Source organism: Prionailurus bengalensis, chromosome D3 (assembly GCF_016509475.1).
Source record: "Prionailurus bengalensis isolate Pbe53 chromosome D3, Fcat_Pben_1.1_paternal_pri, whole genome shotgun sequence".
Lineage (NCBI taxonomy): Eukaryota > Metazoa > Chordata > Mammalia > Carnivora > Felidae > Prionailurus > Prionailurus bengalensis.
The window spans coordinates 80,040,292-80,067,638 of record NC_057356.1 but is presented as its reverse complement, the minus strand read 5'-3'; the positions used below and the strand labels follow the sequence as shown (position 1 = coordinate 80,067,638).

General features: G+C 36.6%; 1 protein-coding gene across 6 annotated transcripts in view; it reads right to left on the bottom strand.

The window, feature by feature from the left end:
• RELCH (RAB11 binding and LisH domain, coiled-coil and HEAT repeat containing) overlaps positions 1-27,347 on the bottom strand; it is a 116,739-nt gene that overhangs the window by 31,287 nt on the left and 58,105 nt on the right. For 5 of the 6 annotated variants that reach the window (XM_043559022.1, XM_043559024.1, XM_043559019.1 and 2 more), the window contains 10 exons: positions 21,260-21,350; positions 18,493-18,564; positions 15,878-16,018; positions 15,261-15,425; positions 13,079-13,226; positions 9,527-9,683; positions 8,779-8,902; positions 6,458-6,506; positions 3,672-3,751; positions 101-207 (listed from right to left, as the gene is read on the bottom strand). In XM_043559022.1, the coding sequence (XP_043414957.1) occupies positions 101-207; positions 3,672-3,751; positions 6,458-6,506; positions 8,779-8,902; positions 9,527-9,683; positions 13,079-13,226; positions 15,261-15,425; positions 15,878-16,018; positions 18,493-18,564; positions 21,260-21,350 (1,134 nt within the window). The remainder of the gene's footprint in view (positions 1-100; positions 208-3,671; positions 3,752-6,457; positions 6,507-8,778; positions 8,903-9,526; positions 9,684-13,078; positions 13,227-15,260; positions 15,426-15,877; positions 16,019-18,492; positions 18,565-21,259; positions 21,351-27,347) is intronic. The other variant, XM_043559021.1, reaches the window with a different exon arrangement.

Below are 27,347 nucleotides of genomic sequence, written 5' to 3'. Positions count from 1 at the left end.
GTGTGGATGCCAATATTTTTTGACTCAAACTATGTATCTTATAAATACAATTTTAAAACTTTACATGAATTAAAAAACAAACATAAGCTAAGACTTTTACCCCAGTTCCACAAAAGAAGCCTTCAAGCTATCAAGAGGAGCATGCGATAATGAAAGCAGGGTCATTACATCTTCTAAGAATCCCACTAACAGTTTTCGGTCTTCTTCCTACAGAGGATAAAGACTGATAATGAATTTCCAGGCAATCAAGTAGAACTAAAATACTAATTTCGTATCTATAATTATAAAGTTTTATCAAATATGGGGAAATATCCAGTCTCAGAAGCATTTTAACTAAAAATATGTATTAAGCCTATCTATCTATGATCACAATGGTAAAAGGACAAAGACTATCTTGATTCATAGATCCTCAGACCTGTGCTGTTCATTATGGTAGCCACTCACCACATGCAGTTATGTAAATTTAAATTAAAAATAAAGTACAATAAAAGATTCAGTTCTTTAGTAGCACTAGTTACAATTCAAGTGCTTAATGGCCACGGGTGGCTAGTGGCTTCCTCATTGGACAGTTCAGATACAGATATGTCTGCTGTTGCAGGAAGTTTTATTAGACAGTTCTGCTTTAGAAAATGAAAAGGTATATTCTTTTATTAAAATTTATTTTTACAAATTTTAGTTCCCACTAATTCTGGCACTAAGCACTTAAATACAAACTAGTAAAAGCTATCCCCCTAACAGAAAATTGTTTCCAAGAAATTATTCTTGCAATTTCTTAGTGGTAAGAGGCTACATGCTTGTTGAAATACAGAGTACTGTGTTCTTTTTCTTTCTTTTCCTGTATCTTTCTTAAATTTTTATTTTTTATTTTTTAATATCATTTATTGTCAAGTTAGCTAACATACATTGTATACAGTGTGCTCTTGGTTTCAGGGATAGATTCCTGTGATTCATCACTTACATACAGCACCCAGTGCTCATCCGAACAAGTGCCCTCCTCAACGCCCATCACCCATTTCCCCCTCTCCCCTGCGTCCCCATTAACCCTGTTTGTTCTTTGTATTTATGAGTCTCTTATGGGTTTGCCTCCCTGTCTGTTTGCAGTCATATCCTTGATTAAAAAATAATCTATATTTTCAAACTTTCTTTAATAAACCATCATTTTCATAATCAGAAAATAATCAGTATTTTCTTTTTTCTTATATTGTACTTTATTAAGAAATATATTGTAAAAAATAAGTGTGCTAAATTAGGAAGGTTAAAAAATCACTTTGTATGTTAAATTAACCTGAGTCTATAAAGGAAGGGAATCTGACATTCTGTCAGGAAATAAATATATAATAAATTAGAGTTAAGTTTTCTGTCATAGGGATGTATTAGGCCAACAATAGCTTCTGCATTAATATTAATAAATAGATCTATGAAGAATACTGGATTGCCACCAACCATTTTTTTTTTTCTACACAATCAGGTTCATTTAGAATGAATAAAGGATTAAAAACAATAGAATGAATAAAGGATTGACAAAAGTAATGATCAGCACGAACAATGTCAGAGCAGTTTTGGAACATGACAGTCTACTTAATGTAAAGCTTAGGACACTGACAAACCAGAATCAGAGCAATGTCGGAATAGAGACTCTACCCAATTTTAGTTGCCTACTATGTCAAAACACAAAATATACATAAAATTGGAAAACAAACTGTAAATCTGAAAAACCTGAAGTGTGAAATAAGAGCTATGAAACATACTTCCAAATGAGCATAGATTCTTCTAATCTGAAAATTTGGTACAATCCTATTCTATTTCTCATTTTTGAAATCTCAAGACAAAAAAATGTATTTGATTCAAAACAGTTTTCAACTCACAGCTTTTCAAATTAAAGAGACTGGAACATGGTATGCATAGTATTGTGTCTGGCAATATGCTAGGATTTAAATCTTCATGAGTTTAAGAACAATAGAGACAATCTATTAAAGTTACAGGACTTAAAATACCCTACACACAGGGATTGTGTGTGTATTCTTATTATGAGGCAGTCTTCGAAACCAGGGTAGAAAAGAATGGTTTAAAGGAATACTGTGTTACTTTAACAGAATTGGAGCTTCTGTTGAAAGGTATGTGATACTGTAGGACTACATTTTAAAACTGTAAGATAGCTCAATCTGTTTTGTTAGAAGAGTACAATAAATATGAATTATACTTTGAATTCAAAAGGCAAAAGAAATGTTAGGTATTAATGGGGGAAAACTCAGGAAAAAAGGCCTTCCTTTTTGATTCTTACGTTCTAAATTCTATTTATTTTTATTATTTTTTAAAAGTTATCTCTATGCCCAGTGTGGGGCTCGAACTCATGACCCTGAGATCAAGAGTTACATGCTCTACCTACTGAGCCAGGCAGGTGACCCTCACATTCTAATTTCTAATTTTTTTTAATGTTTATTTATCTATTTATTTTGAGAGAGAGAGAGAGAGATAAAGCAGGGGAGGGGTAAAGAGGGGGGAGAGAGAGAATCCCAAGCAGGCTCTGCACTGTCAGCACAGAGCCTGATCCTGGGCTCAATCTCATGAACTGTGAGATCATGGCCTGAGCTGAGATCAAGAGTCGGACGCTTAACCGACTGAGCCAGCCAGGTGCTCCTCACATTCCAATTTCTAAAAATGCTTTATCCTGAATCCATACTTTCACCTGACTGGTGGGGCTGCCTCACACTTAAAAATGACTGATCTACATTAATATATACCATGTTCATTTCCTTAAAACAACGGTAAGTAGAATGTGGTAGTTTGTTATACTGGTGACAACCAATGAACCACACCTCCTGGCTCATGCCTTTATTTCGTGCCCTCTTCTGGAATCTGGGCTGGGCCTGTAACTTGTTTTAACCAAGGGAAGGCAACAGAGTGATGTGCTAATTCCAAGCCTAAGCTTTCGCCTAGCAGATGCTGCTTTTGCGCTCTGAGGAGCCCTGAGCAGCCCTGAGCCACCACGTATTAAGTCTGGCTGTGCCGCCCCAGAGGCCCCAAGACAACACAGAGACTGAAGCTCAGTCACCCTAGCTGACCTCCCTTCCAACCAAAAAGGTGAATGCAACAACATGAGTGACTGACCACCAGCAAGACCACAAAAGAGAGGCCAAGTTGAGCAAAGCCCATGAGCAAATAAAAGGGTTATAATAAGCCATTATGTTTTAGGGTAATTTATTATGTAGTAACAATTAAGAAAAATAAGGTATTATTAAAAAGTATTTTGCACAAAATGGTAATAGAGTACAGTATTCTACAGCATTTTGTAGTTTGCTCCACCTAATACATGTGCTTTATTTGCTATTTAATTTATGAAAAATTAATCATGAAACACAATGAAACTTTGATAAGTAAGTGCGATCTAACACTTCTAACAAAATATCAAGAAGCACACAATCTCTAAATTTATTGTTCAAGATTTGTTCAATGAAGACTTATTCAAATATGCTCTCCACTATAAATTACTCATTGAACAAAAGAAATATATAAATTTTGTTTTCCTTTATGGGTAACATGAACCCATAATCTAATCTAATCTATGTTGTTAATATATATTACTTTTATAATATAATATAAAGCGTAATATTATGTATCTTTCTAAACAGAAAGTGCTTTTACATTTTCTAGTAAAAGGATTTTTCTCTTACCTGAATATAACATGTAAGGACTCCTGTTGCATAAATGGGGACAGTAGCTTTAGTGAGGACCCCATTTCCTGCTGAGGAATCTAAGATCATTAAAACAATTTTAAAAATCTGCATGTATTTTAAATGTAAAGCAAAAAGTCACAATGCAAATTATATTTAAAATTCCAACTGGTTACAAGGCTTACACATGCATATTATTACTTTGGAAAAGAATTTTGATTAAAATACATATCCATGGTTGTTGTAAAAACATAGCTTAATACTTTTTATAAAGCCAGTAGCATAAACATTTTTGATAGATGTTAAGAACTCTAATAACCAAAATGAGATGCTATACTCTATTTCCATACTCAGAAATCGGAGCTTTCTTTTCTTTTCTTTTCTTTTATTTTAATATTTATTTATTTTTGACAGAGAGACAGAGCATGAGTCGGGGAGGGGCAGAGAGAGAGGGAGACAGAATCTGAAGCAGTTTCCAGGCTCTGAGCTGTCAGCACAGAGCCTGACACGGGGCTCGAATCCACAGACCGTGAGATCGTGACCTGAGCTGAAGTCAGACGCTCAACCGACGGAGCCACCCAGGCGCCCCAAGGAGCTTTCTTGAACTCTCCCAAGTGCCAGTCCGTATAAACAGGTCTTAAATTTTTATGCTTTCAATCTGTAGTATTCGGTAAAAGGTAAAGGCACTCAGCTAAAAGGTGGCATCTGGATATATATTATTTAATCTGCTTCCTGATATGAGATACTACCTAGTTTCCAGTACTAGTCTAGTTCCAAAGCCCCTCCTGCATCCTCTACAGGGATTTTCAGCCAGATGACCCTATTTTCGCTGGGAAAATGCAGGCAAAGTACAGACGCAGAAGAGGGGAAAGCATTCCAACACAGGAGAGTAGTACCCTGTGACTACTGTAAAATAAGATAAATTCATCTGTAGATTATTTCAAAAAAGAAATTCAGAGATGATATAACATTATTTATAGAAACAACAGCTCTGGTTTATTGTTCTTTAGGCACTATTTTAAGTGCTTTATAGTTGCTTTTATGTATCCCCCAATTTTTAAGTACTTTCTATTTTGATATGGTTTGAAATTCTTTTCAGAAAATAGTACATAAACAAATTTGACTGACTGCCCTGAAAGAACTGTAGCAAAAAAGAAAGTTCCATTTTCACATCAAGTAGCACTTGAGGTTTGTTTATGCTCTCGGTAAGAGTAATTTTTTCTTTGGGGGACTACTGATATTGGTTGAGTGTGACTATGGTAGTTGAGAGTTAAATCTGAGGTTAGGAACATAGACTTAAGTTGGATTCATAGATATAGACTATACATATAGGGATTAGTAATCTCTTCCTACATGAACTACTAAACACTTAGAGCTAACTAATAATTCTAAAAGCTGTCAGTTTTTAAAATATGTAAATATTCCTCACTAATTTATCATCAGAATTAACAACTAAACACATAATACCAACTATTAGGCATTCTAAACATTAACACTTGATAATATAAATTTTGGGAAGCATTTATCAAAAAAAAAAAATCTCATCATGTTCGAACTTAGAAGAAAAAGATATATTTATTTATCTCTATTTCTGAGGACAGCCTAAGATGGGTTTTGTAGATCACTCAAATCAAATCACTAAGGTAGGACGGTGATAAGAATTACCTATATGTCCAAAACCAACCAAGTTTAAAAAAAAAAGAAAAGAAAAAAAGGAGGGCTATACGTTTTTCTTTCTAACATTTTCTACAATTTATTCGTAGAAACTAGAAAAATACACAGGAACTTAAGATCCACAAGGAAACAAGTTCTTAGGCTGATGGTGATATAACTAGACTTCTTAAGACAAATGAGTGAAAACTATCAACAGAGGGACTGGAACTGCCCATTCAAGTATGTGGTTTTTTTGTTTTTTTTTTAAGTTTATTTATTTTGAGAAAGAGAGAGAGAGAGAGGAAACAGTGTGCATGAGTGCGAGTGGGGGAAGGGCAGAGAGAGGAAGAGAGAATCCTGAGCAGGTTCTGTGCTATCAGTGGGGCTAGATCTGACGACCTGATCAAGACCTGAGCTAAAACCAAGAGCTTAACCAACTGAGCTACCTGGGTGCCCCCTGAAGCATGTAGTTTCATTTTAAAAACATATATGCATATCTTACATTCTCTTCCACTATATTTGTTTTTATTTTAAAAGATTTAAATAACTAATTTGGAAGTAGAGATCCTTTATTCTATATTTTTCAATATTGTGAATATACCACTTCAGACCTACAAGGGTACAAGCACTCTGTTTGAGAAACTCAGCCTTAAGTCAATTTAATTGCAAGGAAGGTAGGTATTTATAAGCAAATTAATAAAGATGAATCTCACTACCAGCTCATGGGAAAGAGGTAGATGTGACACAGTTATAAAACCAAGAAATAAATTTTCCTTTTCACTTGTACTTGCTAGTTCATTTATATACAATTGGCACACAATGAATATAGTATTTTTTCCTGAGTAAAGATATCCAATTGTTTTAAAAGTAATAATAAATGGGGGTGCCAGGGTGGCTCAGTCGATTGGGCATCCGACTTCAGCTCAGGTCTTGGTGATACAGCTTGTGCGTTTGAGCCCCGCGTCGGGCTCTGTGCTGACAGCTCAGAGCCTGAAGCCTGCTTCAGATTCTGTGTCTCTGTCTCTCTCTGCCCCTCCCCTGCTCACACTCTGTCTCTCTTTCTCTCTCTCAAAAATAAATAAAAACATTAAAAAAAATTAAAGTTAAAAAAAAGTAATAACAAATGAACTTACCAATGTTTTCTTCAGACAGTCTTAAAATCTCCTGGAACTGAGGTTTGACCTAAGCAACCGAAAGAAAAGATCCAAAAAGTTTCAGTCCAATGGATCAATTAAAGATTAAATAAATAAAATGTTTACTATGGCTACTACTACTACATTCATTGATTCATCTGATTAATTGATTTATTTACTTATTTTTTTATTTTGCTTTATGGACAATTTAAGTGATCAGAAATATAACAATTCTTTTTTAAAGTTTATTTATTTTGAGAGTGCGAATGCACGTGTGGGCTGTCAGGATGGAGCCCGATGTGGGGCTCGATCTCATGAATTGTGAGAATATGACCTGGGCCGAAATCAAGAATCAGACACTAAATTGACTGAGCCCCCGATGTGCCCCAGAGATGTAACAATTCGTAAGAGGCTTAGAATAAAAGAAGAGTCAAGTTACTCCAAGCAACACCTTTAGAGAAAAAATGTTTTCAAAATCAATTCAAGTCAGTAGGTATTTTCTGAAGGGTTTTTGTTTTCCTTCACTAAATTAAAATAATTTCCAAGATGACTTTAAGGGCTTGAAATTACTACATCTTAAAACTTCATGACAGAAAGATTATTTAGGTGAATATTATTAAATGATTAGAATTATTTTTTAAAACTTTGCTGTATTTAAAAGGAATGAAGAGCAAATTCCATTCATTTAGGGTATTCAATAAGTAACATATTCATCATGTAATATCCATCTGCTTAAATTTTAACTTCCTTAAAACTGAAATTTAGGGGCGCCTGGGTGGCGCAGTCGGTTAAGCGTCCGACTTCAGCCAGGTCACGATCTCGCGATCCGTGAGTTCGAGCCCCGCGTCGGGCTCTGGGCTGATGGCTCAGAGCCTGGAGCCTGTTTCCGATTCTGTGTCTCCCTCTCTCTCTGCCCCTCCCCCGTTCATGCTCTGTCTCTCTCTGTCCCAAAAATAAATAAACGTTGAAAAAAAAATTAAAAAACAAAAAACAAAAAACAAAAAAACTGAAATTTAGTCATCAAATATAGAATTTACCTACAATTTTTTAAGCTAGTAAATGCTAATTTCAATTTTTTATTATTAACATTATCACAGATTTCAGGTTTCAGGGCACTGAAGTCAACCACTTACTGCTAAGTATTTAAATGAACTCCTACTTACTTTTTTTTTTTTTTAATAATAGCTACTTCTTTTGGAGATGTCAGACAATTTTTGCCAATGTTGATAACTATAAAATCAAATTCTATTTAATAATTAGATGTTAGCAAAAATGTAAAATGATCTTGTTTCTTCTACAGTAGCATCAAGGTCTAACTTTTTGCCCTCTTAGCAGCAGGTCGGGCATAACAAACAACTTAAACGGAGGTGAAGCCCACTGTTAGAAGATTAATCTACAGCACCATACTTATGGAACAAAAAGACACTAGAGTAATTTATTCATTTCATGCATGCCAAAGCTAAGCCCAGATAACTTAATTATTATAGGTCACAAACATAATAGTATTTATTATAACTCACTTTCTGAATTTTGTCCAGTCTGCTATACCAAACTATTTTGCTTTAAATGTTTAAATACCCACAGAGTAAAGTAATAGTTAATAGTAAAGAGCTCCACAAAATTCTTAATAGTAAAGAGCTCCACAAAATTCTTACCTTTTAAACGTCTTGATTAACATTTGATTATAACAACTGTATCTTTTTATGTTTTTCTTAGCTCTCTAAAGAACTACCCCAACAATACGCTAGCAAGACAAATGGATTAAAGATGAAACTGGGATCTAAGGACATTCCAACTGTAGTGTCTAAAACTGTAAAGTAACCTGGATATGCAGATGTGACAAATACTAGTTTTGGCAGCGACTGAAATATGCAGCATGAATCTCAAGTGCCCACACTATTCTAAGAGCTGGTCTTGCAGCAAGGCTTCTATAGCAGCTACGTTGGTTCCACAGTCGCCTGAGGTTTTGACCAAAGTGTGCTGAGCAAACAGCTGCTCCCCGAATGTGTGGTGGATGGGAAGGCAGGAGAAGCGCATCAAAGAATCAGTGAAGGCCTCTGATACGGCCTCTGCTGGAAAGATACCCAGTGTGTAGATGTTATATCCAAATCTGGATATAAACCAAGTTTAGGCTAAATCATCGAAATGTGAATAAAGATAAGAAGATTATTCACTAGAATTTTCTGTTACTATCATAGTTTTCTAAGATATTAAAAGGTAAAGGAAGAGCTCATGCTTTGGTTTACTCTGTCACAGCGTTAATTAACACATTACATTTCTGTATCTCTTGCAATAAGAAAATATGGAACACAAGTTTTTACCTTAGTGTTTGTAAAAATTTTGCCAAATGTCCGGCAAAGGCGCCAGAAAAATCTGGAGAATTCATGGACACAGGCAGTTGAAGTAACATTAATTTTGCCAACTATTTCTATAAGTTGTGGCAACCTGAATGTGAAAGGAAAGAAAAATAGGCAGGGGATACATATAAATTACTGTTTCCTTGCCAATGTCTGAAACAATGCAAATCTAACAACCTCCTGCTTTGCTTTTCATAGCCAGTAAAACCGCATATCAAAGGAGCGGTTTGAGATACCCTGAAAAGGTTTTCAGTTTCTATTCTCCTCTATAAACTTCTTAAATTTTAACTGCTTGCCATAAAACACATGGAACCTTAACGGTAGAGTTTTGCCTATGGAGTTAATGAGACACAGATCACTGGATTTGATGCTTCACATTAAGTGCTTGGCTAACAAGGCATCCACTGTAGCTTCAAAAATGACAATCTGGATGTGGTTTAAGATACATCATCACTATTAGACAACAACAAGGCAGCAGACAGGTCCTTTTGACATAGTCTGGCAGCACCATCCTCATAGATAAATACCTACATATCCAATGGTATAAATCTCCTCTCCTAAAGAAGTTTACCATAGATAATGCCAAGTTATGTTTTTGTTTTGTTTTTATATTTTGTTATATTTTGTCCCTCAGTGCCAAAACTAAGCATAGGGAGCTATCTTCCATCAACTGATGGAGGCGTACCAAATGAATATGAAGGCAGTAACTTACAATTGATTGACAACCCACAGTAAAGTCTCCCAGCCTGTTGTACCCTCGTGTTCCAGCTGGTAATCATAAAGTTGTAAGAGCACTGCCAATTGCTCACGACTTCCAATTATAGTAGACACATCTTGAAGAGGCGACATAGGCCGAGGGAACCTAGTCACTATAAATAATAGAAGCAAAATAAATCATGTGAAAAGTGGCAGTGTGTGAAGCTAACTATTCTGTGAAAAGGAAAATAAGATTCTGTCTCTCGATATTTAATTGCTTATTATAAACTTTAAATAGAAAACTGAAATATGTTAATCATATAATTTTTTTAAGAAGTGAAACAAATTCCTGTCACATGTGAACAAATTTAACACGTCTCAAAAATTAAGATTTTAGGAGACAAAATAGTTATAGTAAACGAACACTGTAATGAAATAGTTTGCTAATAAAGAGTAAAATTGCATTTAGGTTAAGTTAAAATTGGCCCAAAGATAAGATGTTAGCTGAAACATGGATTTGAATTTGGTTTAAAAAAAATAGAAATACTTATAATTCCACCAGACTACTTATGACAATGAAATAGAGAACACTTCTTGATGGCTATTAAATGGTAACGCATGCCAACAGCTCATTAACTGTTAGAAACTCCTAACTGCCCAACAGCTCTTGCATAGAGGCTAATATCCTAAAACATGCAAAAATATAGAATTTTCTCAAAATATATTAATGGCTTCATAATTATTATTAAACTTAAGAAAACATGAAATGCACATAATTTTAAAAATGTTCAAAGACAAAATTAAGATGTTACCGTCTTTTTATGCTGCCCAAGACTTTTAACAATATATTAAAGACAGAGGTCATCCCTTGCTAGCTGAACTCTCCTATTTGCTATCATAATATACCAACCAACAAATAAATGAGTTTGGGTAACATGGTACCTCTCACTATCTGAGGTTTCTGCTTGAATTCTCACTGTATCTCAATCCAGGAATAAACAGATTTGGACTGCGAGGGATATTTGTACTTCATAGGGAATATATCATGTCAAAGCATAGCTGATATAATTTCAAACACGGTTATATAACACCTGTCACAATCTGCTGCACTATGATAGAGTGAATGTCATTCCTTCATAAATACTAATAAACAACTGAAAAATAATAGAACAGTTTAAAGTAAAATAGATAGGTCAAGATTAACAACAGGGGAAAGTGAGGTCTAAAGACTTAAAGGTAGGTCCAAGAGAAGCAAAATAATGTCAAAAAATAAGCAGTTATTTGGATAACTCAATTATTACAGGTAAGTAAACAGAATGGATCAGGAGTCTCAAAACATTGTTCTATTTAACAGGATTTTTAACAATATAGAACTATAGAAAGGTCCCCAGAATGTCATTTTAATAGGATAGCAAAATACCAGCATTTTATTGTCAACAAAACAGTCACAATTATCCAGCAAAGTAACAGCCATTACGACTCTTTAATGTATTTCCCTCTCACTAGAATGTAAGCCCTCTGAAGGCAGAAAGTTGTGTCTATTTTATTCACGAATGTATCTCAACTGTTTAAAATAGTGCCTGACATAAATATTAGTTACCGCTGTAAATAAATTGGTAGTAAAACTATTTGTGTTTCTATTATATAAGAGAAAATAAATCTTCACTTATCACAAATTCTATCCCAAATATATGGATGTATATATAGATAGACATATAGACATGGATATACAGACCCTACATAAGAATACAATATTTTCTCATTTAAAATAAATGATTTATAACCAAGAAGTGGGCATAATAATATTAACATTTATGGTTGCTGTTAAAAGTCAAGAGAGTCATATTCAGTCTAAAAGAATTAAAAAGGAAAGGTTATTTTTGGTATGATGAAGACATAATCACAAGAAAGGTCAAATAAACCCTGGAAGAAATATATTCAGGATGGTAAAGCAGTTGTTTTGACAATTTTCATCTAGTCCCTAGCACATGCTTGGCATCAACATTCAAGAGTTATTTTTATACATGAATGAAGGCAAACATTATAGGTTGATCTATGTACCCTCCTACAAACTCCTACATGGAGGTCCCAATCCCCAGAACCTCAGAATGTGACCTTATTTGGACACAGTGTTATTGCAGATGAATTGGATAAGAAGAGGTCATACTGGAGTAGGGTGGGCCTCTAGTCTAATATTACCCATCTTATAAAAAGGGGAAATTTGGACATACAGACACACAAAGAGGGAGAACGGAATATGAAAATGAAGGCAGAGATTGGGGTGATGCGTCTACACGCCAAGGAATGACAGAAATTGCTAGCAAGCCACCAGAGACGAGGAGGGAGGCATGGGACAGCGTTTTCCTCAGAACTGTCAGAAGGAACCAAACCTGCTGACAGCGTGATCTGAAACCTTGCGCTTTCTAGAACTGTGGGACAATAGATTTCAGTTTGTCGTATTTTGGTATGGCAGCCCTTGCACACCAATATGGCAAGACAGAAAGAGAAAGAGTGGGAATTAGACAGGAAAGCCCCTAGGCAGACAAAGAACCTTAACATATGCAGGGGTGGAACCTGAAGCAGTCAGCTGTGAATGCTTTATGAAGACTTTGCTTAAAAGCCTGAATTTTCCTTCTCCTCAGTAATATTTTAAAATATTAAATTAACTCAACCCCATCTACTCTCAATTTTTCCAGTGAAACAGACATTCAAACATTTGTGCTGTGCTTCGTGTATCCCAAAGATTATAGGTAAACCACTCCCAGTTTCCTTTACACGAAAACTGCCAACTGTCAAAACATTAAGTATCTATTGATGTTCTCAATGTTAGAATTCTTTTGTCTACCAGAAGTCGGCAAGAGACATGGACAATGTCACAAATCTGAAAACTCTGCAAAGGGATCTCATACAGAGTAACAGCTGCTCTACAGCCATTTATCCTGGGGGTTGGGTGCAGTGGGGTTACTAAGTGCCGTGGGTCAGAGGTCACTTACTGGTTAGGTGGACATCGAGACAAGAGAATACTGGCCTTTGCTATCAATTTCACCTATTTTTGAAAATAAGTCATATTCCTTCTTTGGAGAAAAACATTCTGTGCATATGCTTATATTCCCGTCAAGGACGTAGAAGAAAGTAATTACATGTACCTTCCCCTATTGAAAATAAGATGAAACAGGTGGGGGAGAGAAAGTGGAAAGAAAGTGGAAATGACAAGCTTCATAAACTGGCACTAGTAACTTTAGGTGAATCTTTTCATTAATCCAACTCTATGAATGAAAGAAAACTTATTTCAGCCACTGGGGGAAAAAAAAGTGGTAAAATGACTATAGATTAGGAATGGAAAGAAAGCACAAATATTAGAAAATAATACCATGAGGCTTATCCATAAGCGACGAAGCCGCAGTTGACCCTAGCTGTCATACACTCCGTGACCACGAAATTCCACACATATATTTTAGTCATTATGCTTTCATATAAAGTGATTTTTAGAAGTTTAACCAAAAGCAATTCCTTGGGAAGCTAAGCTGCTAACGTCCTACATCTTCCTTCCACAAGTTCAGTTCAGTACCTTCTATCTGTGGCACTTCACCATGAAGCTTGGCTTTGCTGGAGAAAGGCGCATTCTGCAGCACTAACGCAAAGAGAGAGGGGATCAAGGACTGCAAAGCGGAAAGATACATGTGGAGCTTATGTTCATCCAGCCCGTGCTCTCCTTCCTGAAACATAAGGAGGTGGAAGCTAGTTTTAGTCTGCTGAAATTAAGTATTTATAATGCTCTTCCTTTCTGTGGCCATTAATTAAAAAATTAAGAATCTGTATGTTAGACTCATAGCACAACACCTAATGGAGATATCTATGAATCTTTTCTTAATTTCTCTAAGTACAGGAAAATGTGAGGAAGCACTGAGGCACTACAATAAGCAATATAATCTTTTCTATGGAAAACTTCAGGGTGAACATCGGTCATTACCATTTGTATGAAACTTCTTTTATAGGCTTTCTTTTTTTTCCCCCCAATATTTATTTATTTTTGAGACAGAGAGCACAAGCGGCGGAGGGGCAGGGAGAGAGGGAGACACAGAATCTGAATCAGGCTCCAGGCTCTGAGCCGTCAGCGCAGAGCCCGACGCGGGGCTCGAACTCACGGACTGCGAGATCATGACCTGAGCCGAAGTCGGACGCTTAACCCACTGAGCCACCCAGGTGCCCCCAGGCTTTTCTTCTTTCAAGAGGGTCTTATCCTTTGAAATTTTGTAAGTCAGGATAAAGAAATTAAAGTGAGTTGCAGGAATCACTTTAACTGTTCAACTGGTGAACCAGCAACAGCCTTGGCTATTTCCCTTCTCCTACATCCGATCTCCTTTTACAGATTTGGTGGCATCTGTATGTGCCAGCACTGAAAGGACTTTAAAATACTTCGATGAAAGGTAGGAGAAAAAAAATTCAAAAGGAAACAAAAGAGATAACAAAGAAAAAAAGAGTAAAAGGATTAGTATGGTACGCAGAAACCAAATGTTAAAGTGAAAAACAGAACCATTACAGATAAAAGTGTTTACTCGTAAATACATTCTATTATATTACTAATATTATAAAAGCTATGTCAGAGATACCAGATATATGAGTTACACACTATCAAGTTCTAAATTAATCTCTTCATGGAAGAATTACTAGCTACGCTGAATACTTCAGGTACATCTAATAGCAAAATAGAATTAACCATGTTATGAAATGGAACTTAAGAAAAACAAGGTATGGACAAATCTCAGGTAGAAAGAATACAAACATTTAAAGAATACTTTAAAAATTTCCCAGGTTTCATAAAAATGAGTATTTTCCAGTCCAGTTGTTTGTTTACAGTTTTTCTTAACTACCCAACTTGAAATTTATAGAAAAAAAAGCCCAATTTTTAAATTAAATAAATACATATAAGACTGTCTACAGAGTAGTTACTATGCAAGAGCCTTAAAGATTCTTTAAAATTTGGGGATAGAACGGGTAAGAGTTAGGTGTCAGTGACCAATATCAGATCCTGGTTCCATCATCTGACAGCTGTAAGACCTTGGGCAAGCGACCAAAATGCTCAGTTTCCACACCAAAACCAAAATATAATTCAAAGGGTTATAAGAATGACATAATATATATTATTTATACAGTATCTCCCTTAATGCACATAAGAGGCATTAAAGAAATGTTAGTTTTTCTTCTAGACTCTAAGAGGGACTTTTAGTACAAAAATTAGATCAGGAAGTTACTATCCTTCTTTTAACTTTTCTTCATTTCTTTTACTTGGGGAAAACAGAAAACATTCACTTTAAGAAGTGAGAAAATGACCTACTGCAGTGAAAGGAACACAAGTAAAGCATTTTGACATCGTGTAAGTAAGAAAGCTTTAGAGACTAATATTTGAGTTATCTGCATGCCAGGAACTGGAGCTGATGTTTTACCCAAGATCTTTAAACCTTTGGAAGATACCAGGAAGAGCTAGCTTTCTGCATAATGTACAAATGAGTTCCACAAAGGTGCTACTTCAGCGTATAAACCCAGATCATGACCTTCCTCATTGAGCTTTAGCAAAGCAGAACTTCCTCAAACCTCTCTTGGCTCCAGACCAATAAAATCTTTACCTGGCAAATAATTAGAATGTTCAGCTCGGTGGTACTTTCTGTCTTTGCTCCCCAGCGTTCTCTCAAGAGGACTTAGAACACACTCTTTACATTTCTATAAACTGTATAAATAAAGAAAGCATTTACCCTGAGAAGTTTTTCTATCTTGTTCAGCAATGTAGGTATAAGATGAGACTGTAAATTTCCAAGTTCTGTAGTCCAGGCAGCATAGGCCGGTAAAAATACTTGATGTGTTGCACTAACTACTCTTTCTGAGGGATCACCCAAGGCTGAGAGCAGCAATTCAAAACCCTGCCAAAATGAAACAGGTAAAATTTAGATTTTTCAAAGAATAAATTAAAAAAAAAAAACACCTTAATAAAAAGCACTGAAGTATATACACTGTAGTACATGTAGAGAACACTTTAAGCAAGAAAGAAAGCCATCCATAACCCTATCCTTCCCATTTTCTTTAAAGAAAATGTCATGTATCCACTGAAGTGGAAATCAAACAGAAATGGTGGTAAACATGGCACGCTTTTTGCCAATTTCTTGCCACAAAACCATGGGAGATACTATCAATGAATCACAGTGCTCTTTCTTTTGAATCGAAGTAAAACCAGGCGGCTAACTGCAATGGGTGAACACTGGCATGCCTAGCAGCTCTACTATAAATTATCGGGTAGCTGAATCAGAGATTTGGAATATTAAATTGTTTGGAATTTTATAATGAAGTAAATGGGGTTCATTGTGAAAAAACATACCTGTTGGTATTTGTCTGGATCATCAATGTATCCCATAATGATGCCAAGGCTTTTGATCACAGCTTCTCTTACTAAATCTGCCTTATCTTCCATTAACATTTGTTGCAACATTGAGAGAACCAAGGAGCTACGGATTTCTTTCTGAAAGTAAACAAACACATGTTTTTACTATTTATTTTATACTAGCGGCAGAAAAGTATAGACGATAATACAACAGACACCCACACATTCAAAAATCCAGATGAAATATACATTAATTTTTGCTAACTTTCCTTTAAGTCTTCATTTTCCAAAGACATAAAACATTACAGATACAGCTTAAGTTTCACTCTCCTCCACCCTTCCTCTCTAAAGATAACATCTACTCTGAATTTGGTATCAATTGTCTCCCAATACATACCTGCAACTCTTTCAAACCCTACAGCACATAGTAACATAGTAGCAAGCACTTCTGGAAAATTGACCAAGTCAACCCTCTGCTATAAACCAACAATGACTCTTCTACCCTCCCTGTTTACCTCAGAGAAGAGCTCTCAGAGTTAGAAGAACAGGAGGGTTACAAACACCACTCTGGTTAATCAAAACATTTGCTGGGGTAGAAGTGTTGCAAACATTATGAAATCCTGGTGTTCCTATTTTTTTGAAGAACTGAGAAAAAAACTTCAAACAGGATGATACAATATGGGAGTAAACTTAGAAAGACTTCAAAGGGAACTGGCTGCTATTCTCAGAGGCAATTATTTCATATAATGGCAACCGCTGTTGTGTCTTAATTTCACACAGTTCTTTTTTGTTAAAGAATGTTTTAGCCTAATTAATGGCTGAAAGTAAAATAAAGAGCTATTGCTATGCAAATTCTTCCCCTTTCTCCCCTTCTTTGCACCATTGTAATTTGATCAATTTATAAAATTCTTCAAACCCAAACTTGGTTTACATATAATGGTTAGAATAAAATAACGATAGAAGATGACCATTTTCACAAATTCAGTGTGATTTTAGTATTCAGGGCAAGATCTGCAGTTATTTTTTTCTTTTTAATTTTTTTAATGTTTATTTCTGAGAGAGAGGCAAGAGACAGAGTATGAGCAGGGAAGGGGCAGAGACAGATGGAGACACAAAATTCGAAGCAGGCTCCAGGCTCCGAGCTGTCAGCACAGAGCCCGACGTGGGGCTCAAACTCATGAACTGTGAGATCATAACCTGAGCCTAAGTCAGATGCCCAACCGACCGAGCCACTCAGGTGCCCCTGCAGTCATTTTTAAAGGACCTAGTTTTTAGGGGCTCCTGGGTGGCTCACTTGGTTGAGCGTCCGACTTCAGCTCAGGTCATGACCTCACAGCTCGTGAGTTTGAGCCCTGCATCGGGCTCTGTGCTGACAGCTTGGAACCGGGAGCCTGTTTCAGATTCTGTGTCTCCCTCTCTCTCTGCCCCTAACCCACTCACATTTTGTTTCTGTCTCTCTCAAAAATAAACAAACATTAAAAAAAATTTTTTAATGACCTACTTTTTGCTTTGACTTCTTAGAAACAAAAATATATATGATTTTAGCACATTTTGGGCACATTTAGGTTGGTGAATATGTCTTTTAGTACAGCCCTGTTTACTTATCCTTTAGGATAAAAACTGCCCCCAAACTGCCGGGAAGATCTTCAAATGGCTTCTTGGTTGGTATCAGCATGGGCAACAGGACAGAAGTTAAGTAAACTTCAGCCAGGTATTTGCTTCACATTGATCTGGACTGAGGTCAGCTGTGGCAGTTAGATTCAGTATGCCACAGGGAACCCACAGGACAAATCAGGAGGCATTACTCCATGTAAGCCATGACCACGCGTATTTTACTGTGATCAACTGCAGCGAGGTATAAGGCAAGTGAGATCCATGGAGGAAACAGTAAGTCTGTTATTAATACTGCTTAACATTCTGGTATCAGGGGCAGCGCAGAACAGCTTTTTTAGCCCCTTTGTGTTTGTGATGTTCTTCATCTGTCTTGGAACAGTAAATAAAAGGATGTGCAAACCTACTCATGTAATCTGTCTACATGATTTATCATAACAACAAGATACTGGTTTTCTCCTATAATATAGGAGAATATTAAAAAAGATTTCACCATACCCCGATCCTGGTAAAGGTATGGTAAAATAGGAACTCCAATGTACTGATGACAGGAGTATAAATCTGTGCTATCTTGGTTCAGGGCAATTTAACACTGTCAAAAATGCAAATGCTGAAAGAGGCAAAATGTGGCGGTATTAACAGTATGAAAAATTTAAAAAAATACACAGATACCTACACAAGAACCTCTCAATAGTGTTTACTGTCAGGGATTAAGAACATTGTATATAGTATGATTAATTTGGGGTGAGAAAAATTCAAATATAAAAATGCAAACTGTTACACGCTTAGATTTTTATTTTCTATAAGAATTGATTAAAAACTATCAATGGTAGGGGCGCCTAAGTGGTTCAGACAGTTCAGTGGCCAACTTTTGATTTCAGCTCAGGTTATGATGCCAGGATCGTGGGATGAGCACGGAGCCTACTTAAGATTCTCTCTGCCTGTCCCTCTGCCCCTCTTAAAAGGAAAAAAAGTTTTTAAGAAAAACTGACAGTTCTTACAGGAAGGTGAGGTGCCAATGCTCCACAGGATTCTGCTACAAGTAGACGTCTTTCCGGGTATTTGTGGTTAATCTAGAGTAAAAAATAAATAAATCAAACATGAACAACAGAACCTCCTTTCTTCCAACAGAGAATTACTTTTCACAATAAATCCTGTTAAGAATGCAATAAAGCTTCTTTTTTTTCCACTTCTGGGGATCCCTGTGTGGCTATAACTGGATCAGGAATAAGGGATTCAGAGAGAGCCTAAAAAATGAGGTCACAAGGGTTATCTGTTAAAGAAAAAAGGATAAAGCAAAGATGAAAATGTGGCAAGGTGTCTAGAGATTGTGGGCTTGCCTACAGCTAGGCTTTCCTTAGGATGTCAGGAGCAATTTTCTCCAGCCCTAGAAACATTAGTTTATATTTAAATTTGAAAAACCCACCTTCTGAGTATGACAGACATGGCTTATTAATAGGTGCCAGGAATAACTCATCAGTTCTCTTTTCCAACTAAGGGATTCGGAAGTAAGTCAATCAATGATTTAACCAGACCCCTTGACTAGTGACATGATTTTGTTTTTAAAGTAAGCAGACTTCAATCCACTCCTGTTTGTATACGCAAGATGATGGGGCTTTGCTGTGATGACTACACTGAACCATAACAAAAATAACAGAAAAATGACACATACTGGGTTTTGTTCCCATATGTCTTCTTCATAGAATATAAATCTTTCCTTGACTGGAAAAGAAGTATATCTGTTCTCATATTCCCATATGAAAAGGTGACATAATTCATTAATGTATTGGATGCCTAAAATTAAGAAAAGAAATTACATAGCAATCTACTGGGCAACAGATTGGAGGTAGTCGGCTAGATAGATCCCCGATATCCATGTTTATTCAGGTTATAGAAGAGGTGGTGGTAAAGATGTTTATAACTAATATCTGTAAATCAAATTTAATCTAGAAATAGTAATCCTGAAAGCAGAATGGTTTGGATGTCAAAATATGCTGTACATAAACTTTCATTTTGCTTCTTTAGTCTAGCTCAGTGAGCCTTAAAATTAAATGTACATACAAAAATCAATTGTATTTCTTTGTATTGCAACCAATATTAAATTAAACTAAGAAAATTCTGTTTGCAATAGTATCAGAAAGAATAAAATATTTAGGAATCAGTTGAACAGAAAAGTATAAAAATTATACTCTGAAAACCACAAAACATCACTGAAAGAAAATTTAAAGGAACTAAATAGATGGAAAGACATCCTAAATTCATGGTTTGGAAGGCTCACGTTGTTAAGATGGCAATATTCTCCATACTGATCTACAGAGTCCTCATGAAAATTCCAGACGGCTTCTGGCAGAAACTAACAAATTCATCCTAAAATTCACATGGAAATTCAAGGGACCCAGAATAGCCAAAATAATCTTGGAAGTATGGGAACTAATAAGTTCAAAGGGTTGGAGTTTCTTTTTGGGGTGATAAAACTGTTCTAAAATCGATCATAGTGATGGTTGCACAAGTCTGTGGGCACACTAAACACCACTGAAGTGTGCACTTTAAATGGGTGTAAGGTATCTGAGTATCTCAATAAAGCTCAATAGGAAGAAAAGGAAACAGAAAAAAACTATTAAATACTATATGTACATATAAATAATGGTACAGAATTGTAAATTCAAAGTTGTATATGTTGTTTCTAAGTTAATGTGACTTTCAATAATTACAGCCTCATCCTAAATTAGCATGCACTATAACCTACAGGGGACATAAAGGACTGTCACAGACAGCAGGACTATATATAATGTTCCTTTTACATATTTAATTTAGATCAAACTCTAATAAATTTTAAAGAAGAAAATGAATACTCAAAGAAATTAGGAACAGTATTCTAAAAGAGCATACACTTTACTGATATTCCAGAGACCAGTATTTTTAAAGCACAAGTGACTATGTTATTGTAAATAAGGCCATGACATTTGCCTTTATAAGAAATTCACCTTTTTTAAGGTGGATAAATAACCCGCTTAATGACTAAACATCAAGTCTAGAAAGTCAATGATCCTGAGTTCTACATAGGACTGGAATATTAAAATTCAATATAAAACCAAAAGTACTGTTAGTAGATAGTGAGTTGGATTATAAATACAAAAACTTCCCACATCAACAGTTTACATTTCATATTCTGTATAGATTTGCAATATATACAAGTATATAATACATATATTATTTCTATTACCTACACACATGCACACACACACGCACACGCACACCCACACACACCCAGCCTTCTTGCTCTCTCTTGAATTCACTGAGCACACCCCTGAGGGCTTTGGTATTTGCAGTAACTCACTTCATTCAGATCCTTGCCTAAACATCACTTTCTCAGGGATTCCTGCTCTGACCTCTTTCTAAAATAGCATTCTCCATCATTCTCTAACCCTTATCCTGCTTTATTTTTCTTCACAGTTTATAGTAATACAAGACATATCATTTATTTGTTTATTCTTATCTCCCCATGAAAAGGTCTCTGTCTTTTGTTTACCACTGTACCTGTCATTGGAACTAGTTCCTTAAGTATCTGTTGGAAGAATGAATAAAAGCAAGGCGTCCCAGAGCACTCTTAAGTGCTATTAAATCACTGTGCTGGACTACAGAAAAAGCAGCATAATTTAGATCCCACATAATTCCACTAATTCCTAGTGGCATTTAAAAAAGAAAATGTGAACACTTATAATAAACTAGAGTATAACAGCTAGGAGAAAACGCCATACAGTTATTTACCTGTTCCCAGCACTGCGGTAAAAGTTCAGCTTCTACACGTGTTGGTCCAACATGGCGTGCAAATGCCACACAACCTGTCAGTATCATTTGCCTGAAAAATAATACAAATGAATAAAGACTTATACTTACATTAGAAAGCACAGCTAGGACTAAGGGTTCAAAAGAGTCAGCTCTGGTAGCTCAGTCAGTTAAGCACGCACTCTTGATTTCGGCTCGGGTCATTATCTCATGGTTTGTGGGTTTGAGCCATGTGTTGGGCTCTGTGCTGACGGTGCGGAGCCTGCTTGGAATTCTCTCTCTCCCTCTCCCCTGCTGGCTCGCTCTCTTTCTCTCTTAAAAGTAAATAAACAATGGGACGCCTGGGTGGCTCAGTCAGTTAAGTGTCCAACTCTTCGTTTTGGCTCAGGTCATGGTCTCATGGTTTCGTGAGTTCAAGCCCCACATTGGGCTCTGCACTGGCAGCACGGAGTCTGCTTGGGATTCTCTCTCTCTCCCTCTCTCTGCCCCTCCCCCACTTATGTTGTCTCGGTCTCAAAATAAACTTAAAATAAATAAATAAACAAATATTAAAAAAAAAAAAAGCCAGCTCTGTAATTCACACCACACACAGTACTTTTGTACAATCAAATTAGACTTTTCTTACAATGGACTAGGTTGCCGCCAAGAGGATGAGTTCCTTAAGACTCATTCTTCCAACAGTGGTAACACCATTTGTGAGATGTTGTGAAGTTATCCTCTATTGGTGTGAAGTTGAATCTCATAACCTCCTAAATGAACTTCCCATCCATGCATTCTAAGATAGTATGTCTAATGCTTCAGCATCTAAGAACTTCAGTTTCTAGCCACTAAAACAATCAGTGATTATTCCCCCAGTATTTCTTTCTTTTTTTTTTAATTTTTAATGTTTATTTTTGAGAGAGAGGGACAGAGTTCAAGCGGGGAAGAGGCAGAGAGAGAAGGAGACACAAAATCCGAAGCAGGCTCCAGGCTCTGAGCCTTCAGCACAGAGCCCGATGAGGGGCTCGAACCCACAAACTGTGAGATCATGACCTGAGCTGATGTCAGATGCTTAACCGACTGAGCCACCCAAGTGCTCCTATTCCCCCAGTATTTTTATAATTCAAAACTAGGGTATCATATTAGTAAAATGATATTTCTTTTTTTTTAATTTTTTATTAAGTTTATTTATTTTGAGAGAGAGAGAGAGAGCACAAGCAGGGGAGGGACAGAGAGAGGGAGAGATAGAATCCCAGCAGACTACACCATCAGCACAGAGCCTGATGTGGGGCTCAAACTCACTAACTGTGAGATCATGACCTGGGCCAAGATCAAGAGTCAGATACTCAACCAACTGTGACACCCAGGCACTCCCAGTAAAATGCTATTTCTTACATTTTTAAAAGTTAATTTAGTTATTTTGACAGAGAGAAGGCATGTGTGAGTGGGGGAGGGGCAGAAAGAGAGGGAGAGACAATCCCAAGCAGGCTCTGGGCTGTCAGCGTGCAGCCCAACATGGGGCGTGATCTCACAAACCAAGAGATCATGACGTGAGCTGAAATCAAGAGTCAGACGCTTAACCAGTTGAGTCCCCATAAGCTGATATTTGCACCAGTAAAATGGTATTTCTAACATCAGAATTTTATACCCAAGGTGACTGCAGTAGGCAGCTTCTGACATAGTTCCCAATGATGTCCACCTCCCAATATTCATGCTGTTGTAGACTGGACCTAATGACCTGCTTCCAGTGAACAGAATAATGGCTGAAGTGATGGGATGTCTTTTCTGAGATTAGGTTACAAAAGTCTGTGATATCCAGCATTGGACCCTTTCTACTGCCTTCTCAGCTGGCATGCTTTGATAAAGTATGTAGCCATTCTGGAGAGGCCCATGCGGCAAGGAACTGAAGGAAATTCTGGCCAAAAGTTGGTGAGAAACTGAGGCCCTCAGTTCAAAAACCCATGAGAAACTGAATCTTGCTAATGACCAACTATGTGAATAAACTCAGAAGCAAATCCTTCCAAGTTGAGCCTTGACAGGACCAGCCCAGGCAACATGTGGATTACAGCCTTATTAGAGACCCGGAAGCAAGGACCCAGACTGACTCACACTAACTACAATATAAAAAATCAGTGTTATTTTAATTTGCAGACAACATGATACTCTATGTAGAAAACCCGAAAGACTCCACCAAAAAATTGCTAGAATACATGAATTCAGCAAAGTGACAGGATATAAAATCAACATGCAGAATTCTGCTGCATTTCTATACACCAATAATGGAGTAGCAGAAAAAGAAATCAAGGAATCGACCCCATTTGCAATTGCACCAAAAACAGTAAGATATCTAGGAATAAACCTAACCAAAGAGGTAAGAGTCATGTTCTGAAAACTATAGACACTTGTGAAAGAAATTGAAGAGGACACAAAGAAATGGAAAAACATTCCACGCTCATGGATTGGAAGAACAAACATTGTTAAAATGTCTATACTACCCAAAGCAATCCCTATCAAAACACGACCAGCATTTTTGCAGAGCTAGCACAAACAATCCTAAAATTTGTATGGAACCACAAAAGACTCTGAATAGCCAAAGCAACCCTGAAAAAGGAAAACAAAGCTGGAGGCATCATGATTCCAGATTTCAAGCTATATTACAAGCTGTAGTCATTAAGACAGTATGATACTGGTACAAAAACAGACATATAGATCGATGGAACAGAATACAGAACCCAGAAATGGAACCACAACTATATAGTCAACTCATCTTTGACAAAGCAGGAAGGAATATCCAATGGAAAAGAGACAGTCTCTTCAACAAATGGTGCTGGGAAAACTGAATGGCGACATGCAGAAGAATGAAACTGGACCACTTTCTTACACCATACACAAAAATAAATTCGAAATGGATGAAGACCTAAACGTGAGACAAGAAACCATCAAAATCCTAGAGCAGAACACAGGCAGCAACTTCTTTGACCTTGGCCAGAGCAACTTCTTACTAGATAAGTCACCAAAGGCAAGGGACATGAAAGCAAACATGAACTACTGGGACTTCATCAAGATGAAAAGCTTCTGCGCAGTAAAGGAAACAATCAACAAAACTGAAAGGCAACCTATGGAATGGGAGAAGATATTTGTAAATGACATATCTGATAAAGGGTCAATATCCAAAATCTATAAAGAAACTTATCAAACTCAACACCCAAAAAACAAATAAGCCAGTTGAGAAATGGGCAGAAGATGGGACGCCTGGGTGACTCAGTCGGTTAAGCATCCAACTTTGGCACAGGTCATGATCTCAGGGCTCGTGAGCCCGAATCGGGTTCTGTGCTGACAGCATGGAGCCTGAAACCTGCTTCAGATTCTGTGTCCCTGTCTTGCTGTGCCCCTCCCCCATTCATGCTCTGTCTCTGTCTCTCTCTGTCTCAAGAATAAATAAACATTAAAAAGAAAAAAAGAAAAAAAAAAAAAGAAAAGAAATGGGCGGAAGACATGAATAGACACTTTTCCAAAGAAGACATCCAGATGGCTAACAGACACGTGAAAAGATGCTCAACATCGCTCATCATCTGGGAAATACAAATCAAAACCACAATGAGATACCACCCCACACTTGTCAGAATGGCTAAAATTAGGGGCTCCTGGGTGGTTCAACTGGTTAAGCACCTGACTCTTGATTTTGGCTCAGGCTATGATCTCATGGTTCTTGAGTTCGAGCCGTGCATTAGGCACTGTACTGTCAGTGCAGCACTGTCTGCCCCTCCCCTGCTCGGGCTCTCTCTCTCTCTCTCTCTCTCTCAAAAATAAACATTAAAAAAAATTAGTGATATCTTTGTGCTTAAAAAAAAAAAAGAATGGCTAAAATTAACAACATAAGAAACAATAGTTGGCAAGGATGTGGAGAAAGGGGAACCCTCTTGCACTGTTGGTAGGAATGCAAAATGGTGCAGCCACTCAAGAGAACAGTATGGCGGTTCCTCAAAAAACTAAAATTAGAACTACCCTATGATCCAGCCATTACACTATTAGGTGTTTACCTAAAGGACACAAAAATACAGATTCGAAGGGGGCACATGGACTCCAATGTTTGTATCAGCATTATCAACGATAGATAAACTATGGAGAGAGCCCAAATTTCCACTGACTGCTGAATGGATAAAGATGTGGTGTACACACACACACACACACACACACACACACACACACACACACACAATGGAATTTTACTCAGCCATCAAAAAGAATGAAATCTTGCCATTTGCAATGATATGGATGGAGCTAAAATGTATTATGCTAAGTGAAATAACTAAATTAGAGAAAGATAATACCATACAATTTCACTCATATATGGAATTTAAGAAACAAAACAGATGAAAGTATGGGAAGGTGAGGAAAAAAAGAGAAGGAAACAAACGACAAGAGACTCTTAATGAAAGAGAACAAACTATGGGTTGACAGAGGGAGGTGGCTGGAAATGGGTTAGATGGGTGATGGGTATTAAGGAGGGCACTTGTGATGAGCATTGGGTGTTGTATGTAAGTGATGAATCACTGAATTCTACCCCTAAAAGCAATATCGCACTGTATGTGAACTAAAATTTAAATTAAAAAAAAAAAAAAAAAAGTCTTTCACTTTGTGCACCTGAGAGCTCTTACGGACCTCCCCCCCCCCCCCCAAGGATACTTGGACCACACTTTGAGAATCACTTTGTTAGAGCAAACCTTTCTGTCTCTAGAAATAAGAATATCCTGTTTGCTTTGTATGTCCTTTGAATTTGGGTGCTCAGGCTTCAGAAATCAACTAATCACCAGCAATGTTGTTACCACAAAGCTGATGTAATGAGGAAGATAACACCACCAAGATATCAATAATCGATTAAAGTTTTTTCTTTTTTGTTTTGGCTTCATAGTTATGAACAAACAAATCCTCTGCTATAAGAAATTTATTTTGGAAAGTTTTGAGCCTTAGAAAGATTCAAAATTAAAGTTAATACTATATATGCTTCATGATTTGATTTTTGTATCTTCAATTATGCCTAGTGATTAAATTTCATATTGACTGTGAAAAAAAATGAGTGTTATTTTAAACCACATTCTTTTGGTGTAATTTGTCACAGAACAGTATATATTTAACCAATATAATAACTTCATTTGAATTGATAGATTTGAAAGTTATAAGAGTTTAGAATTTTAAATATATTTTTTCACTCTTCAGAATGAAGTTCCATTTTAAATAACTTTAAAATGCAGAATTGTAATAAAATAAAACAAAACAAAACAAAATAAAATAAAATAAGATAAAATAAAATAAAATGCAGAATTGGAAGTTTTTCCATTTTTGGTTATCTAGTTCAAAATCGTAAAACCTGATGGAAAAATAAGTATGTTTTCTTTTTAATTTTTTTAAGATTTATTTATTTTTGAGAGAGAGAGAGTGAGAGTGAGAGGGAGGAAGGGAGGGGCACAGAGAGAGGGGGTAGAGGATCCAAAGCAGCCTCTGAGCTGATAGCAGAGAGCCCTATGTGGGGCTTGAACCCATGAACCGTAAGATCATGACCTGAGCCGAAGTCTGACACTTAACCGCCTGAGCCTCCCAGGTGCCACTTCAATAGATGTTTTAAAGTAGCCAACTTCAAGAAAAAGCAAATTAGAATGTTTTATTCACATTAATTATAGAAACGGCACTTGAAGCCCAAGCAATGTTCACTATTTCGCAATATAAGTCAACTTAAACTGAATAATAACTTTAAATTTCAATTTAATTTAGCCAGATTAACTATAACTATTCTCTCAGGTTGAGGAGAATAATGACAAAGAACATCTGGACAACAACGAGGAAACTGTTGAGCCAGTATATCTTCAGTGTATATTACAGCTTCTTCTCACTTACCACAATCTTGTATTTTTATCTATCTGATTCCCCTTTATATTTATATTATCATCTCCTATGCCTATTTCTCAATCCTTCCTTTGCTTTTGTATTTCCTACTTTGGGAAGGCAAATAACATGAATAAAAGAAAAATGGAGAAAGAAATTCCCAAGGTTTACGGACAGCTTTTTAGCTGCCTGTTCCCCAGTGAAAATTTCT